At 69.5% G+C, this 17,633-nt stretch overlaps 1 protein-coding gene across 1 annotated transcript; it reads right to left on the bottom strand.

The window, feature by feature from the left end:
• Positions 1–532: 532 nt before the first annotated feature.
• On the bottom strand, positions 533–14,191 carry MAP3K12 (mitogen-activated protein kinase kinase kinase 12). The gene is given in 17 exon segments (XM_066985689.1): positions 533–673; positions 2,226–2,425; positions 2,428–2,483; positions 3,741–3,811; positions 4,419–4,736; positions 4,738–4,870; positions 5,474–5,611; positions 6,776–6,892; positions 7,539–7,648; positions 8,196–8,304; positions 8,750–8,908; positions 9,223–9,381; positions 10,977–11,168; positions 12,242–12,425; positions 12,878–12,969; positions 12,971–13,037; positions 13,040–14,191. Coding segments are annotated over 17 exon segments (3,045 nt in total). The 5' UTR covers positions 13,887–14,191; the 3' UTR covers positions 533–580.
• Between the last annotated feature and the right edge of the window lie 3,442 nt (positions 14,192–17,633).

Raw genomic sequence — 17,633 nt, 5'->3', positions numbered from 1 at the left:
ACGGGGGGGGGTTCAGGGGTGTTTTGGGTTTAAAAATTGGGGATTTTGCTACAAATTGGGGATTTCTCCACAAATTGGGGATTTCTCTACTTTCCTTGCTGTTGGATACTGGTTCCCAGTAAGGCCCAGTACCTCCTTTTCTGCCCCCCCCCCTCTCCTCTACAAGGGTGGGGGGAGAGCAAGTGGCCCCCCCCACCTTGTTCCCCTTTGGGGGGGGGGGGTCCAGCAGTGAGTCCCTGCCCTCCCCAGTGCTCCCAGTTCCACCAGTAAGGGGGGTGGCGATACCCCCTGAAAGGGCTCAGCCCCTTGGCTCTGCCCCCCCCCAAATTCCCCCACCCCTCTTGGGCAGGTTTTCTTCCCCCCCCCACCCCAGCTATTACAGTAGGACCTACACCAACACAAGAAGGGGGTGGCCCCCCCAAATAGCCCCCCCTTGCCCCCCCCAGGCCCCAGAGACCGCACGGAGCTTTCTGTAGAGATCGATAAATATTTATATAAATATTTGGGGCTGTACAAGTGTGTGTGTGGGGGTGGGGGTGGGGGGGGGGGGAGTGGTGGAGGTGGGGGGGGGGGGTGCAGGTCACAGGCCGGGGGGGGCTGCGGGCCGGGGGGGCCCCTCGCCGCTGCCCGAGTGGTCGAGCTCCGCGCTGTCGCAGTCCGAGTCCTCGGAGACCTGGGGGGGGGGGGGGGGGGTCAGACACCCCCAGAGCCCCCCCCCCAGCCGGGCTGGGGGGCGGGGGGGTGTTGGGGACCCCCCCACGCTTTTAAACTGTTCCTGGGGGGTCCCTTCCCCGTGGGATGTGGCCTCGAGGTGCTCTGGGTCCCCCCCCCCCATGGGTCCTGGCCCTGGCAGGGGGGTGCTCCTGGCCCCCCCCCAGCGATGCTGAGAGCCCCCCCCCGGGGTGTGCAGTCCTGGGGGGGCTCTCCCCTGTCCCCTCGTCTTGGGGGGGGGGGGCACTGGACTCCAGGGGGGGGGGGGTCTGGGGGGGCCCCCCCTGGGTCCCCCAGGACCAGGTGGCAGAGGGAGACCCCCGGCTCAGGGGGGGGGAATGCTCGGGGGGGCTGCTGGGGGTCTCTGGGGGTAACCCTGAGACCCCCCCCCCCCTGTTTCCTATGGCACCCTGTCTTGGGGGGGCGGGAGGGCTCTGAGGGACCCCTTCCCTGGGGGACCCCTCCCCATCCACACCCATCCCTGGGGCACCCCACTGCCCCCCCCATACCCTGCCACCCACCCGGGGGTCCAGCACCCCCCCCATCCCCCATCCCTGGGGGCACCCCCCTCCCACCCAGGGGTCCAGGAGCCCCTCAGCACCCTCAGCACCCATCCCTGGGGGACCCTACTGACCCCCCCTCCCCACCCAGGGGTCCTGGAGCCCCTCAGCACCCGCAGCACCCCATCCCGCACCCATCCCTGGGGCACCCTGCTGCCCCCCCCCATACACTGCCACCCACCCGGGGGTCCAGCACCCCCCTATCCCCCATCCCTGGGGGCACCCCCCTGCCACCCAGGGGTCCAGGAGCCCCTCAGCACCCTCAGCACCCATCCCTGGGGGACCCTACTGACCCCCCCTCCCCACCCAGGGGTCCTGGAGCCCCTCAGCACCCACAGCACCCCATCCCGCACCCATCCCTGGGGCACCCTGCTGGCCACCCACCCGGGGGTCCAGCACCCCCCTATCCCCCATCCCTGGGGGCAGCCACCCAGGGGTCCAGGAGCCCCTCAGCACCCTCAGCACCCATCCCTGGGGCACCCCACTGTCCCCCCATACCCTGCTACCCACCTGGGGGTCCAGGAGCCCCCACCCAGGGGTCCAGGAGCCCCTCAGCACCCATCCCTGGGGGACCCTACTGACCCCCCCTCCCCACCCAGGGGTCCTGGAGCCCCTCAGCACCCATAGCACCCATATTTGGGGCACCCTACTGCCCCCCCCCCCATACCCTGCCACCCACCTGGGGGTCCAGGAGCCCCCACCCAGGGGTCCAGGAGCCCCTCAGCACCCACAGGGGCACCCTATGCCCCCCCCCCAAACACTGTGGTCCAGGAGCCCCCATCCAGCACCCCCCACCCAGGGGTGGGGCACCCATCACTGCACCCCCCCAACCCCCCCCCCCCCCCCCCCCCCATACCCTGCCACCCACCCGGGGGTCCAGCACCCCCCCATCCCCCCTCCCTAGGTGCCTCCCTCCCACCCAGGGGTGCCGGGGGTTGGGGGGGGGGGGGTTACCTTGGGGCTGAGCCCCCCGTGGCGGCGGCCGGGCCCTTCGGGGGGGGGGGCGTCCAGGGGGATCTCGGAGCCCTGCGAGAGGAGGTCCTCGGAGCGCTCGTCGGGGCGCTCGTCCGTGTTGGTGCTGCCCACGTCCGGGGTGGCGCTGTGCGAGGGCTCGCTCGTGTGCCCCTCGTCCCCGTCCCCGTCCCCGTCCCCGAGAAGTTCTCCGAGCTGAAGGTCGACAGCGACTGCCGCTTGCTCATGCCCGGGGGCCACCTGGGTTTGGGGGGGGGGTGAGGGGGTGGGTGGGCACCCACCTGCAGCCCAGAAACCCCCCCACCACTGATCCTGGGGGCTCAGCACCCGTGGACACCCCCAGGCCCCCCAGCACCCATACACAGCATCCCAGGCACCCATGACATGTGCCCAGCACTGATCCTGAGGGGGGGGGGGGGGGTCTGGGCACCCGTGGGCACCCCCCAGCACCCATTCGCAGCATCCCAGCACCCAGAGACCCCCAGCACCCATCCTGGGGGCTCAGCACCCATGGGCACCCGGGGGCTCAGCACCCATGGACACCCCCAGCACCCATCCACAGCATCCCAGCACCCACTGCACAATCCTCTCAGCACTGGGCATCCCCCAGCACCCATCCGAAGGGATGGGATCTTGGGGGCACCCACTGCCACCCCCAGCACCGATCCTGGGGGGCAGCACCATGGGCACGGCAGCACCATCCACAGCATCCTGTACCCAGAAACCCCCAGCACTGATCCTGGGGGCTCAGCACCCATGGGCACCCCCCAGCACCCATCCACAGCATCCCAGCACCCACTGACACCCCCAGCACTGATCCTGGGGGGGGTCTGGGCACCCATGGGCACCCACTGGCACCCACCGACAGCATCTCGGTACCCACTGACACCCCCAGCACCGATCCTGGGGGGCTCAGCACCCATGGGCACCCACCAGGCCCCCAGCACCCATCCACAGCATCCCAGCACCCACTGACACCCCCAGCACCGGGGGGCTCAGCACCCGTGGGCACCCGCCAGGCCCCCCAGCACCCATCCACAGCATCCCTGTACCCAGGGGGGTCTCAGCACCCATGGGCACCCCCAGCACCCATCCATAGCATCCCAGGACACCCCCAGCACATCCTGGGGGGGGTCTGGGCCCCATGGGCACCCACTGGCCACACAGCATCTCCGACACCCCCAGTAGCCCCGTGGGCACCCAAAACCCCCCACAGCATCCCATCCTGGGGGCTCAGCACCCAAGGACACCCCCCCAGCACCCATCTCGGGCATCCCAGCACCCATTGACACCCCCAGCACCGATCCTGGGGGGGGTCTGGGCACACAAGCCCCCCCCCCCCTTCCCCTTCCCCCCTTCCTGGGGGTCCAGCACCCACAGGTCACCACGTACCCCCCCCCCGGGGAGGGTGGGGGGATTCTGCCCCCCCCCCAAAAACGGGGGTCCAGAGTCCTGGAGGGGGTTTGGGGGGGTTTGGAGGGGGGGGGCAGCACCCACCTCTGCCGCAGCGGCAGCTCCACCTCGCTGTCCACTTCGCCCTCCTCCTCCTCCGACGAGACCCCCCGCTTCTGGGGGGGGGGGGGGGGCGTGGGGGGGGCGTGGGGGCCTCTGGCTGCCCCCAGGGGGGCAGAACCCCCCCCCCCCCAGACCCACAGGATGGACCCAGGGGTCCCGACCCCCCCCCCCTCCAGAAGGGACCCCTGTCTGTTTGACCCCCCCCCCCCAGTGCTGGGCTGGACCCTTGGGGGGGTCTTCTCCCCCACACACCATTTCCAACCCCCCCTAAAATAAGGGACCCCCCCCCCCCCAAAATAAGACACCCGCCCCCCAAAAATAAGGGACCTGCAAAAGGGACCCCCCCAAAACAATAAGGGACCCCATAAGGGACCCCCGCCAAAAAAGGGACCCCCCCCAAAACAATAAGGGACCCCACCCCAAAAAATAAGGGACCCCCGCCAAATAAGGGACCCCCCCCCCAAAAAAAGGGACCCCCCCAAAATAAAGGACCCTTCCCAAAAAATAAGCCCCCCCCCCCCCAAAAAAGGGACAATAAGGGACCCCCCCAAAATAAGGGACCCCCCCCAAAATAAGGGATAAGCCCCCCCCCCCAAAAAATAAGGGACCCCCCCCCTTCCCAAAATAAGGGATCCCCCCCCCCAAAAAATAAGCACTCACCTGGCCCCTCGTGACGGCCGCCCGGTACAGCAGCGCCGCGGGGGTGAGATGCTGCCCGGCCCCCCCTCGCCCCCCCCGGGCGGCCCCGCTGTCCCGCTCAGGCTCCCCGGGGGTGGGGGGCTGCGGTGGGGGGGGCCCTTGGGTGCCCTCTGCCCCCCCAGACCCCGCATCGGGCACGGCGGCCGGGGGGGCTCCCGCGACCTCCAGGGTGCCCCCGAGGAGGTCGGGGCCGGCGGTGGCCGGGGGGGGGCCGGGAAGGCCCCGGGGGGGTCCGGTTTCGGGACCCGCTTCCCCGCAGCCCCCCCTGGGGCCCCCCCGCTTTGCGGTGGCGCCCCTTGGCTCGGCGGCTGCGCCCCGGCGAGGGGGGGCCCTTGGGGCAGCCGGGCAGGGCCACCTGCGCCATGGCCGCATCCAGCTTGGGCAGCAGCACCTCCGGCTTCAGGATGTCGGGGCTGGGGGGGGGGGGACAAAAAGAGGGGGGGGCTGCAGGGGGGGACCCAGAACCCCCCCCCCCCCACCCCAACTCCCCCTTCCCAGGTGGGAGCCTGGGGGCCAGGTGCCCAAAATGTGCCCCCCTCCCCCCACCCGCCCCAAGGGTGTCTGCACCCATGGGACCCCTCCAAGGGACCCAAAGGGAGCAGGGCACCCAGGGGCCCAGAACTGACCCCCCCCCCCCCCCCCAAAAATGACTCTGGGCATCTGCCCCCCCACCCCCCCTACCTGCAACCCCCCCCCAAGGGACACAACCCCCCCCCCAGGGGACACTGCACCCCCCCCACCCCAGAGCCCATCCCCAGGGACCTGCACCCCCAGAGCCCCCCCCAAAGGACCGAGTCACCCAAGCCCCCCCCCCACCCCAATGAGACCCCGGTGTCCCACCTCCCCACCCCCAGCCCCCCCCAAGGACCCCCCCCAGCCCCCCCCCCCCTTACCGAACCCCCATTCCCACCTCCCCACCCCCTGAGCTCACCCCCTCCAGAGCCCCCCCCCCCCCCGGCCCCAATAAGAGGGGGATTCCCCCCCCCACCCCGTAACCCCTCCGGGGGGGGGCGCACCGCTTGCCGTGGGGGGAGAGCTTCTGGGGGACGTTGCGCTTCTTGATGAGGGTCTCGACGGCGTTCCCGTGCAGGAGCCCCCGCGGCGCCCGCGGCTTGAAGAGCCCGGGGTAGCGCTTCTCCAGCGCCTGCTCCCGCCTGGGGGGGGGGGGGAACGCATCGGTACCGACCCCCCCCGAGTGGGGAAGGGCTTGGGGTAGGGGTGGGGAAGGGCTCGGGGCGGCTACGGGGTTGTTATAGGGGTGGGCGTGAGCGTGGGGTGGATATAGGGTGGATATAGGGGTGGGCATAGCCATGGGGTGCATATAGGGTTGGTCAAGGCCATGGGGTGGCAAGGGGCATCGGGGGGGCCATGGGATGGATATAGGCTTGGCCATGACCATGGGGTGGCCATAGGGTGGGGATGGCCATGGGATGGATATAGGCTTGGCCATGACCATAGGGTGGCCATAGGGTGTATATAGGGGTGGCCATCACCACAGGGTGGATATAGGGGTGGCAAGGGGCATTGGGGTGGCCATGGGATGGATATAGGTTTGGCTATGACCATAGGGTGGCCAAAGGGTACATATAGGGGTGGCCATAGTCATGGGGTGCATATAGGGTGAGTCAAGGCCATGGGGTGGCTATAGGGGTCACAAAGGGCATGGCAGTGGCCTTGGGATGGATACAGGTTTCGCCATGACCACAGGGTGACTATGGGGTACATGTAAGGTTGGTCAAAACCAAGGGGGGGCTGCGGGGTGGATGTAGGTTTGGCCATGGTCATGGGATGCATATAGGGCTGGTCAAGGCCACGGGGTGGATATAGAACCGGCCATGACCATGGCGTGTCTATGGGGTGTGTATAAGGGTGGCCATGACTACGGGGTGTCCGTAACATGGATATAGGGGTGGCCATAGGGTGGATACAGAGGTAGTCATGGCCATGGCCATAGGATGGATATAGGGTTCCCCATGGGGTGCCCACAGGGTGGAAACTGGGAATGGCCACGGGGTAGCCACGGGATAGAGCTGGATGTGGCCACGGCATGGCTATAGAGCTGGCCGTGGCCACCGAGTGCAGGTAAGGGTTGCCCATGGGGTGGGTGTAGGGACCGTATAGCCATGGGCTGACCCTAAGGGGTGGCCGTGGCCATGGGGTGCCCACGGTGCGGGTAAAGGGGTGCCCGTGGGCTCGGGGGTGGCGTGGATGCGGCTGTGGCTCAGGGAGCCCCCTGCCCCACAGCACCCAGCTATGGGGGACGCTTGGGGTGTTGGGGGGGGGGTGCCTTGGGGGGGTGCTGGGGGGGCCCCGCGCACCTGAGCAGCTCCTTCTCCTTCAGCTCCAGCTGCAGCATCAGGGCGCTGAGCTCCATGTACAGGTTGTTGGCGCGCTCCAGCTTGCGCTCGTAGTGCTCCCGGATGTCCAGCGCGTGCCTGGCACCGGGGCACGCCGGGCGTCAGCACGGGAACCCCACGGGAATCCCACGGGAACCCCACGGGAACCCCACAGAACCTCATGGGATCCCCCCACAGCCCCCCCACCCCATGCACAGGCACCCAAAGGCTCTCCCTGTCCCGGCACCCCCCCGATACCCCAACCCCTGCTCCTGGCACCCCGCTGCCCCATGTCCCCGTGTCCCCACATCCATGTGTCCCCATGTCCCCACGTCCCCATGCCCTGTGTCCCTGTTCCCCATGTACCCATGTCCCTGTGCCCCATGTCCACATGTCCCCGAGTCCCCATGTCCCCATGTCCCCGAGTCCCCATGTCCCTGTATCCCCATCCCGCATCCCCATATCCCCACATCCCCACGCCCCCATGTCCACGTCCCCATGTCCCCTGAGTCCCCACGTCCCCATGTCCCCAATTCCCCATGCCCTGTGTCCCTGTTCCCCATGTCCCCATGTCCCTGTGCCCCATGTCCCCGTGTCCCCATATCCCCATGTCCCCATGTCCCCGAGTCCCCACGTCCCCATGTCCCTGTATCCCCATCCCGCATCCCCATATCCCCACATCCCCATGTCCCACGTCCCTGTGTCCCCACGTCCCCACGTCCCCAGGCCCCGCGGCCGGGCCCACCGCAGCTCCTCGCGCCGGCGGTTGATGAGCTCCTCCTCGAGGCGGTGCAGGCACGTCCCCTCCGACTTGATCTTCTCGAAGTGCAGCTTCACCTCCTCCCGCCACTCCGCCTGCGGCACGCGGCACCACTCACTGGGGGCACTGGGACGTACTGGGCACGGGCACCCGAGCACTGGGATGTACTGGGCATGGCCACCTGAGCGCTGGGATATACTGGGCATGGCCTCCTGATCACTGGGATGTACTGGGCTTGGATCCCCTGAGCACTGGGATATACTGGCTATGACTACTTAAACACTGGGATATACTGGGCATGGCCACTCTGGCCACTGGGATATACTGGACACAGCTGCCTGAGTACTGGGATATGGGCAGGGATCCCCTGGGATCCCCCCCTGGCAGCTGCACGCCATGGCTGCCCCCGCACCGGCCATGGGAGGTGGAGGGGGTGTCCCACAGGGCTTGGGGTCCCTGGGGTGCTGAGGGTCCCTGGGTACCCCCGTGGCACTGGGTGACCCTGGGGTGCTGGGTTTCCCTGTGGCACTGGGTGACCCTGGGGTGCTGGGTGTCCCCGTGGCACTGGGTGACCCCATGGCACTGGGTGACCCTAGGGTGCTGAGGGTGATGCTGGGGTGTCCCCAGGGTGCCGCCGGGTACCTGGGATTTGAAGTAGGTCTCCTGGGGGGTGGAGAGGACGTCGGCGGAGGCGATGTCGAGGTGCAGCAGGATCTGCCGGAAGGACGGCCGGTTCCGGGGCTTGCTGTTCCTGGGGGGTGGGGGCAGCACGGCGCTGGGTGCTGGGGGAGCCTTTTGGGGCCACGGGCGGGGAAGGGTGCACGGGACACGGCACCCACTGACGTGCTGGGTGCACCCCCAGCCTGGCACCCCATGGGCATGGCCCCCTGGTATGGGGACAGCCAGGGGAAGGGCAATAGGATGGGGTCCCCCATGTTGGGGTGCCACTGGAAGGTCCCCGTGGCGGTCCCTAAGGTGTCCGGGGGGGGGGGTTGCCCCATGGCATCACCCCCTGAAAGCAGGGGTGTCTCTGGGCATTGTCCCCATGGGGTGTCCTTGTGCAGGGTCCCTGTGGGATGTCCCCATTGGGTGTCCCCGTTCAGGGTCCCCATGGGATGGCCCCATGGTGTACCCCTGTGCCCACAGCGTCCCCACGGGGTGTCCCCACGGGGTGTCCCCCCCACGGGCGCACTCACCAGCACTGGCGCAGCAGCACCTTGAAGCCGTCGGGGCAGCCGGAGGGGACGGGCAGGTGGAGGCTGTTGCTGCCCACGCCCCAGATGATGGCCGAGGAGTCCACGTCCTTGTAGGGGATCTCGCCCGTCAGCAGCTCCCACAGCACCACCCCGAAGGACCTGGGCGCAGCGTCACCCACGGTCCCGGGCACCCCCGGTGGCCTCACCCTGTCCCTTGGTCCCCCTCCACTCGCCCCCGGTGTCCCCTCCCTGCCTCTGCCCATGCTGGTGTCCCTGATGGCCCTACAAAGTCCCCCTCAACCTCCCCATTGTCCCCATCCCCGTTCCCCTGCAGTGTCCCTGCTGCCCACCCCCTGTGTCCCCAGTATCCCCAGGGTTGCCACCGGTTCCCAGTAGCCCCCATGTTGCCGCGTCCCCAGTGCCACCACGGCTCCCTGCTGTCCCCGAGGTCCCCGGTGTCCCCGTGCCCTCACCAGATGTCGACCTTCTCAGAGACGGGCTCGTTGCGGATGACCTCGGGCGCCATCCAGGCCACGGTGCCGGCGAAGGACATCTTGGTGCTCTTGTCGATGAGCTCCTTGGAGGTGCCGAAGTCGGAGATCTTCACCACGTCGTCGTAGGTGATGAGCATGCTGGGGGGCAGCCACTCAGCGCCGTGCCAGTGCCACAGGCATGGCACTGTCACGGGCACGCGGCCGCTGTGCGCGTTGTCCCGTCGTGGACATGCCACCACCACGGGCACGGCACCACCATGGGCACAGCACCGCCATGGGCACAGCACCGTCACTGGCACGCAACTGCCATGAGCGTGGTGCCGTCATGGGCAAGGCACCACCACGGACATGCACCACTGCCACCACCACCACCACGGGCATGGCACCACCACCACCAGCACCATGGGCATGGCACCACTGCCACCAGCACCATGGCCATGGCACCAGCACCATGGGCATGCTACCACCACCACCACGAGCATGGCACCACCACTACCAGCACCATGGGCATGCCACCACTGCCACCAGCACCATGGGCATGGCACCACCACCACCATGAGCATGGCACCACCACCACCACCACCATGAGCATGGCACCATCATCACCAGCACCATGGGCATGCCACCACCACAAGCATGGCACCACCAGCACCACGGGCATGGCACCACCACCACCACGAGCATGGCACGATCACCACGAGCATGGCACCACCACCACGAGCATGGCACCACCACCACGAGCATGGCACCACCAGCACCATGGGCATGTCACCACCAGCACCACCATGAACATGGCACCACCAGCATCATGGGCATGGCACCACCACCACCACCACCATGGGCATGGCACCACCACCACCACGAGCATGGCACCACCACCACGAGCACGGCACCACCACAGTCATGCAACTGCCATGGACACGTCACCACCTTGGACATGCAGCTGCTGTGGTCATTGTGCCACCACTGCCATGGCACTGCCATGGCTATACAACTGTCACCTGCATGCAAGCACCACAGGCGTGCAACCATCCATGGTCATTGTACTGCCGGGGGCAGGCCACCACCATGTCATTGTCATGGACACGGCACCACCATGGGCACGGCACTGCCATGGGCATGGCACCACCATGGACATGTCGATGCCATGGACATGTCACCACTATGGGCCTGACAACCGCCATGGACATGTCAGTGTCATGGACATGTCACCACCATGGACACGGCACCACCATGAACACATCAATGTCATGGACATGGCAGCACCAAGGACACATCAGTGTCACGGACACATCACCACCATGGGCACGGCACTGCCATGGGCATGGCATTACCACGGGCATGTCGATGTCATGGACATGTCACCACCATGGACATGGCACCACCATGGGCACGGCATCGCCATGAACATCAATGTCATGTGCACCACGGACACGTGAACACATCAATGTCATGGACATGGCAGCATCAGTGTCACGGACACGTCACCACCATGGACATCAATGTCACGGACACGGCACTGCCACGGGCATGGCACCACCACGGATACGTCACCGCTACGGACACGGCACCACCAGGGACATGCAGCCACCACGGACAGAGCCCCACCGAGGGCACGGCCCCCCCATGACCACGCACCCGGCACGGCCACGGCCCCACCACCACCACCACAGGCACCGCCGCCACCACCCCAGCACCCGTGGGTGCTCCCTGAGCCCCCCGTCCCCGCTCACTTGGGCGACTTGAGGTCGCGGTGGATGATCTTGTGGAGGTGCAGGTAGTTCATGCCGCCGGCGATGCCCATGGACCAGTCGACGAGGAGGGAGGGGGTGACCTTGCGCCCGGCGCGCAGCACCTCGTAGAGCTGGCCCTGGGCGCAGAACTCCATGATGATGCAGTAGCAGGGCGCCTGGGTGCACACCCCCCTGCCGGCACAGCGGCTCCGTCAGTGCCCCGCGCCACACGTGGGACCTGTCCGTGTCCCCGTGTCCGTGCCGTGCCCTGCCCACCCGTGTCCGTGCCGTGGCGGTGTTCCCCGTGCATGCTGCGTCCATGGCCCCATGGCTGTGTCCATGAGGCCACCCCAAAACCATGCCTGTGGCTTGCCCGTGCCGTGTCCATGCCCCGTGCCGTGTCCATGCCGTGTCCATGCCCCATGCCATGCCCATGCCGTGTCCATACCCATGCCATGTCCACGCCGTGTCCATGCCCATGCCACGACCCCCATGCCCACGGCTGGCATCCCCTGTGCCACATGCCCGTGCCGTGTCCGTACCCATGCCCACACCGTGTCCGTGCCCCATGCTCACGGTGTTCCCCACGCTCCGTGCCTGTGTCCATGCCCCATCCGTGTCCATGCTCACGGTGTCCCCATGCTCCACGTCCACACCGTGCCCATGTCCCTACCCCATCCGTGTCTGTGCCCATGGTGTCCCCCATGCCCCAGCCATGTCCATGCTCTTGGTGTCCCCCATGCTCCATGTCCACAAAATGTCCGTGTCCATGCCCCACGCTCACCGTGTCCCCATGCTCTGTGTCCACACTGTGTCCATGTCCCTACCCCAACCATGCCCCATGCTCTTGGTCTCCCCATGCTCCACATCCACACCATGTCCATGTCCCTACCCCATCCATGTCCATGCTCTTGGTGTCCCCCATGCTCACGGTGTCCCCATGCTCTGTGTCCGCACCGTGCCCATGTCCCTACCCCCTCCACATCCATGGCCATGGTGTCCCCCATGCTCTGTGTCCACACCACGTCCCTGTCCATGCCCCATGCTCTCGGTGTCCCCATGCTCCATGTCCATGTCCCTGCCCCATCCATGCCCCACGCTCTCGGTGTCCCCATGCTCCACGACCCACACCGTGCCCATGTCCCTACACCATCCACGTCCATGCCCATGCTCTCGGTGTCCCCATGCTCCACGCCCACACCACGTCCGTGTCCCCGGTGCCCCCCACGCCCCAGCCGTGTCCCTGCCCACCCTGGGGCGCTCACTTGAAGGTGATGATGTTGGGGTGCTTGAGCTTGCGCAGGTGCTTGATGTCGGTCTCCTTCAGGTCCCTCACCTTCTTCACCGCCACCTCCTCGCCGTGGAAGCGGCCCAGGAAGACGGCGCCCTGCGCCCCGCTGCCCACCCACTGCAGGTCCAGGATCTCCTCGAACGGCACCTCCCAGGGGTCTGCGGGCACCCGCGGGCCCGGCACCCGCGCGTTGGCACCCGCGTGCTGGCATGGCCGGGGTGCAGCCCCCCCCCCCGCCTTGGGCACCCCAACCCTGCCCCACTATGCCCTTTATTGCCCCACTGCCCCCTTCTTTCCCCATTGCACCCCCCCAGCCCCTTTGCACGCTCCCTGCCTCATCGCACCCCGCTTTGCCCCACTGCCCCCCTCCTTTGCACCCCTTTTCCTGACCCCCCCCCCGTTCCCCCTTTTCCCCCCATTCCTGCCCCCCCCTTGTACCCTTTATTGCTCCACCGCCCCCTTGCATCCTCTCAGCCCCGTTGCGCCCCCAGCTCCCCGTGCACCCCCAGCCCCATTGCACCCCCCCCAGCCCCACTGCACGCCCCCAGCCCCGCTGCACCCCCCAGCCCCGCTGCACCCCCCAGCCCCACTGCGCCCCCCAGCCCCTCACCCTCGGGCGGGTGCTTGTGCTCGGCAGCGTAGGCCTTCCCGATCATGCTCCAGACGGGCTTGAGGCACCCGAAGAGCCCCTCCAGGAACCCCCGCCGCCTGGCACCGCAGGTGGGCGCCCTCGGCTGCCAGCGGCCCCGCGGCGCCGGGCTCGGGGGCTCGGGGGGCCCACGGCGAGGCCAGGCCTCGGGGGCGGCGGGGATGGGGGGCCCCTCGCGCAGGGCGCACTGGGTGGGCGTCAGCTCCTGCTCCGGGGTCCCCTCCGAGGCCACCGCCAGCGAGGGCGAGGGCGTCCGCGTCTCGTGCAGGCAGGCCATGGCCTGGAGAGGGGGGGGGTGTGGAAAGCTGCATGTGTCGGCACCCCCGCGGGTGCAACTGCACCCCCTGCACCCGTGTGCAACCCCCCCCCCGCACGCACATGCACCCCCCTGCATGCACGCGCACCCCCGTGTATGCACCCGCACTCCTTGCACGCCTGCACCCCCTGCATGCACCTGCATCCGTGGGCGCCCCCCTGCACCCCTATGCATCCCCTCACCTGCACCCGTGTGCACTCCCGTGCATGCACGTGCACCCCCGTGCATGCGTGTGCACCCTGCTACATGCACCTGCACCCAGCTGCGTGCACCGGCACCCCTCACACCTGCGTGTGCGCACATGATAACCCTGCACATGCGTGCACCCAGCTGCGTGCACCTGCACGGCAGCGCTTCCTTGCGTGTGCCTGCACCCACGTGCACCCCAACGCGTGCACCTGCACCCCCTGCATGCGTGCGGCACCCCCCGACGTGCACCTGCACCGCTTGCACACGTTTGCGCCCCTTGCACGTGTGCGTCTGTGAACCTGCACCCCCCTGTACCCGCTTGCGCACCGTGCACGCGCTCGCGCCCCGTTGCATTTGTGTGTGCAACCCCGTGCGTGCACCCTGTGCATGCACCTGCACCCCCTGCACCTGTGTGCACACTTTGCACGCGCTCACACCCCTTTGCATTTGTGTGTGCAACCCCATGCACGGTGTGCACCCTGTGCATGCACCCGCACCACCTTGCACCCACGTGTGCACTCCTTGCACCAGCACCCTCGCAGATGCCCCGGTCCCCGCGTGCAACCCCTGCACCCACGCGTGCACCCCCTTGCACCAGCGTGTGCAACCCCACGTGCAACCCCCCCCCCCCGCACCCGTATGCACCTTGCACACACCCGCGTGTGCAGCCCCCTGCCTGTGGGCACCCCTTGCACGCACGTGCAGCCCCTTGCACACGCGTTTGCACACCCGCACGTGGCTGTTTACACGCGTGCCCCCCCCCCCCCCCCGTGCCCCTCACGTTTGGGGGTCATCAGGACGGGGGGGCAAGGGGGGGGGTGCAGGAGAGGGGGCACACGAGTGTGCAAGGCCATGCACGAGCGGGTGCCAGGGGGCTTGGGGGGAAACTGAGGCAGGGCTGGGGGGGCGGGGGGGGCCCCCAGCTTCTGCTGGGTTGGGGGGGGCCGGGAAGGCTCCTCCCCCCGAAAATTTGGGGGGGGGGTTGGGGGTTGCCGTGGCAACCGGGGGCGGGCTGATGAGGTCATCACTAAAATTAGGGGGGGTGAGTCACCGGGGGGGCGGGGCTTCACCCCGGGGACCCCTGGAGGGGGGGGGGTCGGGGGGCCCCGCCCCTTCAGGTGCCCCCCCCCCCCCCCGTGGGGCCATCACGTCACGCGGTGACGTCATCGCGGCACGGGTGGAGCTCCCCCCCCCCCCCCCCGGGGTCCCCGCACGGGGAAACTGAGGCAGAAGCGGGGGGGGGGGTGGGGAGGGGGGGCAGCGGGGGTTCTGTCGCGACATGCGACGGGATCCGTGTCGCGACAGAGCGGAGCTGCGGGGGGGGGGGGGGGGGAGAAAGAGCGCCCCCGCGCCGCCGCGGCATGTCGCGACAGCGCGCCCTGTCGCGACACGGGGGCGGCGCACACGCGTGTGCCCCCCCCGACCCAGGGGGCCCAGGCCCGTGGGGGGGAAGGGGGGTCGTGCAGGGCTCCCCACGCGTGTGCCAGCCCGTGCACGTGCATGGGGGGGGGGGGTACGCGCGTGTTGGGGGTGCACGCGCGTGTGCAAGGGGTGCACGCGCACACCCACGCGTGCAAGGCCCCCCCCCCCCCCCCCCCGGGACAGGGGCGCCCACGCGTGTTCAAGGAGGGGTGCACCCCCTGGGGGGGGGGGCGCACGTCCCCGTGCCCACGCGTGCAAGGGAAAGGGGGGGGGGGATGTTGCTGGGGGGGGAGCGGTTTGCACGCCCCCACCCGCGCGCACCCGCCGTGCCCACGCGTGCCCGGGGCCGCCCACGCGTGTGCAAGGGTGGGGGGGGAGCACGGACGGGAGGGGGGGATGCCCGGTGCGGGGGCGCACGGAGAGGGGGGGGGAGAGGGGGGGTGCACGGTGCGGGGGGCCCCACGCGTGTGCAAAATGGGGGGGGCACACGCGTGGGCGAGAGGCCCCGGGCCTGGCCGTGCCCCCCACCCCCCCCCCCCCCCTCCCGGTACCGGGCCCCATCCACGGCGCCGCCGCAGCCCCGGTGCTGCCCCCCCCCCCTCCCCAGATGCCCCCCCCGCCCTCCCCGGCCCCCCCCGCCCCCTCCCGGTGCCGCCGGTACCTGGGGGGTGCCCGGGCCCCGCTCCGCCTCCCGGGGCCGGTGCCGGTGATGCTGCCGCCGGTAATCCCGGGCTAATCCCGGCCTAATCCCGGGCTAATCCCGGGGAACGGGGACAAGGAGGGGCGGGGGGGGGGGGTCACCGGGATGGGGGGAGGGGGGGGCAGGGGAAGGGGCGGGCGGGGGCCGGTACCGGGGCCGGTGCCGCGGTCAGGGCGAGCGGCTCGGAACGGCCCCGCCCGGCGCTCGGCCCCGCCCCGGCCCCGCCCCGGCACCGGGGACCGGGAGCCACCGGAACCGGGCCCCGGGACCCCCCCCCTCCGCCCCGCATCCCCCCCCCCCCCGCGGCAGGGACCGGCGGCACCGGGAGCCCCCCCTTATCCATCACCCGCCCCCCCCCCCCCCCCCCCGCAGCACCGGGACCCCAACCCCCAACCGGTACCGGTAGCACCGGGACCCCCCAAAGCACCGGGACCCCCCCTCCCCGTACCGGGACCCCCCAAAAACACCGGGACCCCCCAGTACCGGTACCGGTAGCACCGGGGACCCCCACACATTACCGGGACACCCCCCGTTAATACCGGGACCCCCTCAAATCCCCCCCCCCCCCCATAATACCGAGACCCCTCCCCCAGTACCGGGACCCCCCCCAAAGCACCGGGATCCCCCCTCCCGGTACCGGGACCCCCCAAAAACACCGGGACCCCCCCCCCCCAAAGCACCGGACCCCCCAGTACCGGTAGCACGGGGGACCCCCCCACATTACCGGGACCCCCCCTTTAATACCGGGACCCGCCTCAAATCCCCCCCCCCGGTCCCAGCGCTCCCAGTCCGGCTGTTTGTCCCCAAGGGGGGGGGGGGGGGGGGCTCCATCTGTCCCCAGCAGCCCCCCCCCCGTCCGTCCGTCTGTCCCCGTCCGTCTGTCCCCGCGTCCCCCCCCCCCGTGTCCCTGTCGCCCCCATCGCCCCCGTGTCCCTGCCCCCCCCGTCCGTCCATCCCCGTCCGTCTGTCCCCGCGTCCCCTTCGTGTCCCCATCGCGCCCCACGTCGCTGTCCGTCCGTCCGTCCGTCCCGTGACCCCGTCACCCCCGTGTCCCCTTGTCCGTCTGTCTGCCCCCGTCACCCCCGTGTCCCCCCTGTCCCCCCGTCTGTCCGTCTGTCCCGTGTCCCCCTGTCCATCCGTCTGTCCCCATCACCCCTGCGCCCTCCTGTCCGTCTGTCCCCCTGTCCCCTCGTGTGTCCCCATCACCCCCATGTACCCCGTGTCCACCCATGTCCCCCATCCGTCCGTCTGTCCCCATGTCTCCCCACGTCCCCTGTCTGTCTGTCCCCATCACCCCTGCGTCCCCCCGTCCGTCTGTCCCCGTGTCCCCCACGTGTCCCCATCACCCCCATGTCCCCCCATGTCCCCCTGCCCCCCATCCATCCGTCTGTCCCTGTGTCCCCCTGTCTGTCCCCATCACCCCTGTGTCCCCGTCCGTCCGTCTGTCCCCCTGTCCCCCACATGTCCCATCACCCCCGTGTCCCCCGTGTCCACCCGTGTCCCCCGTCCGTCTGTCTGCCACCATCACCCCGGTGTCCCCCTGTCCGTCTGTCCCCATGTCCCCCACGTGTCCCCATCACCCCCATGTCCCCCTGTCCCCATGTTCCCCCGTCTGTCCCCATGTCCCCAATGTCCCCCGTGTCCCCCCCTCGTGTCCCCATCACCCCCGTGTCCCCCTTGTCCCCCTGCCCCCATCTGTCCCCGTGTCCCCCCCATGTCCCCATGTCCCTGTGTCTGTCCCCATGCCCCCCCATGTCCCCCCAACACTGCCATGTCCCCCCATGTCCCCCCATGTCCCCCCTGTCCCCAATGTCCCCCCATGTCCCCAATGTCCCCCCATGTCCCCCATGTCCCCAATGTCCCCCCATGTCCCCATCACCCCTGTCCCCCCCGCCCCCCCTCCCCCCTTCCCCCTCCCCCCCACCTCTCCCAGCATGCCCCACGGCTCGGGGAGGTAGGGGAGGGGCGGGGGAACACCCCGCGCGCGGAGCCTGCTGGGAAGCGTAGTCCTCCGGGACCACCGGGGGGCGGGCACCGCGCTGCCCCTCCCCAGCGGACTACACCTCCCGGCAGCCCCCGCGCGCGCCGCC

This window comes from Anser cygnoides, chromosome 32 (genome assembly GCF_040182565.1).
Source record: "Anser cygnoides isolate HZ-2024a breed goose chromosome 32, Taihu_goose_T2T_genome, whole genome shotgun sequence".
Classification (NCBI taxonomy): domain Eukaryota; kingdom Metazoa; phylum Chordata; class Aves; order Anseriformes; family Anatidae; genus Anser; species Anser cygnoides.
Note: the sequence above shows the minus strand (reverse complement) of the source record. Positions and strands in the feature narration are given on the sequence as shown.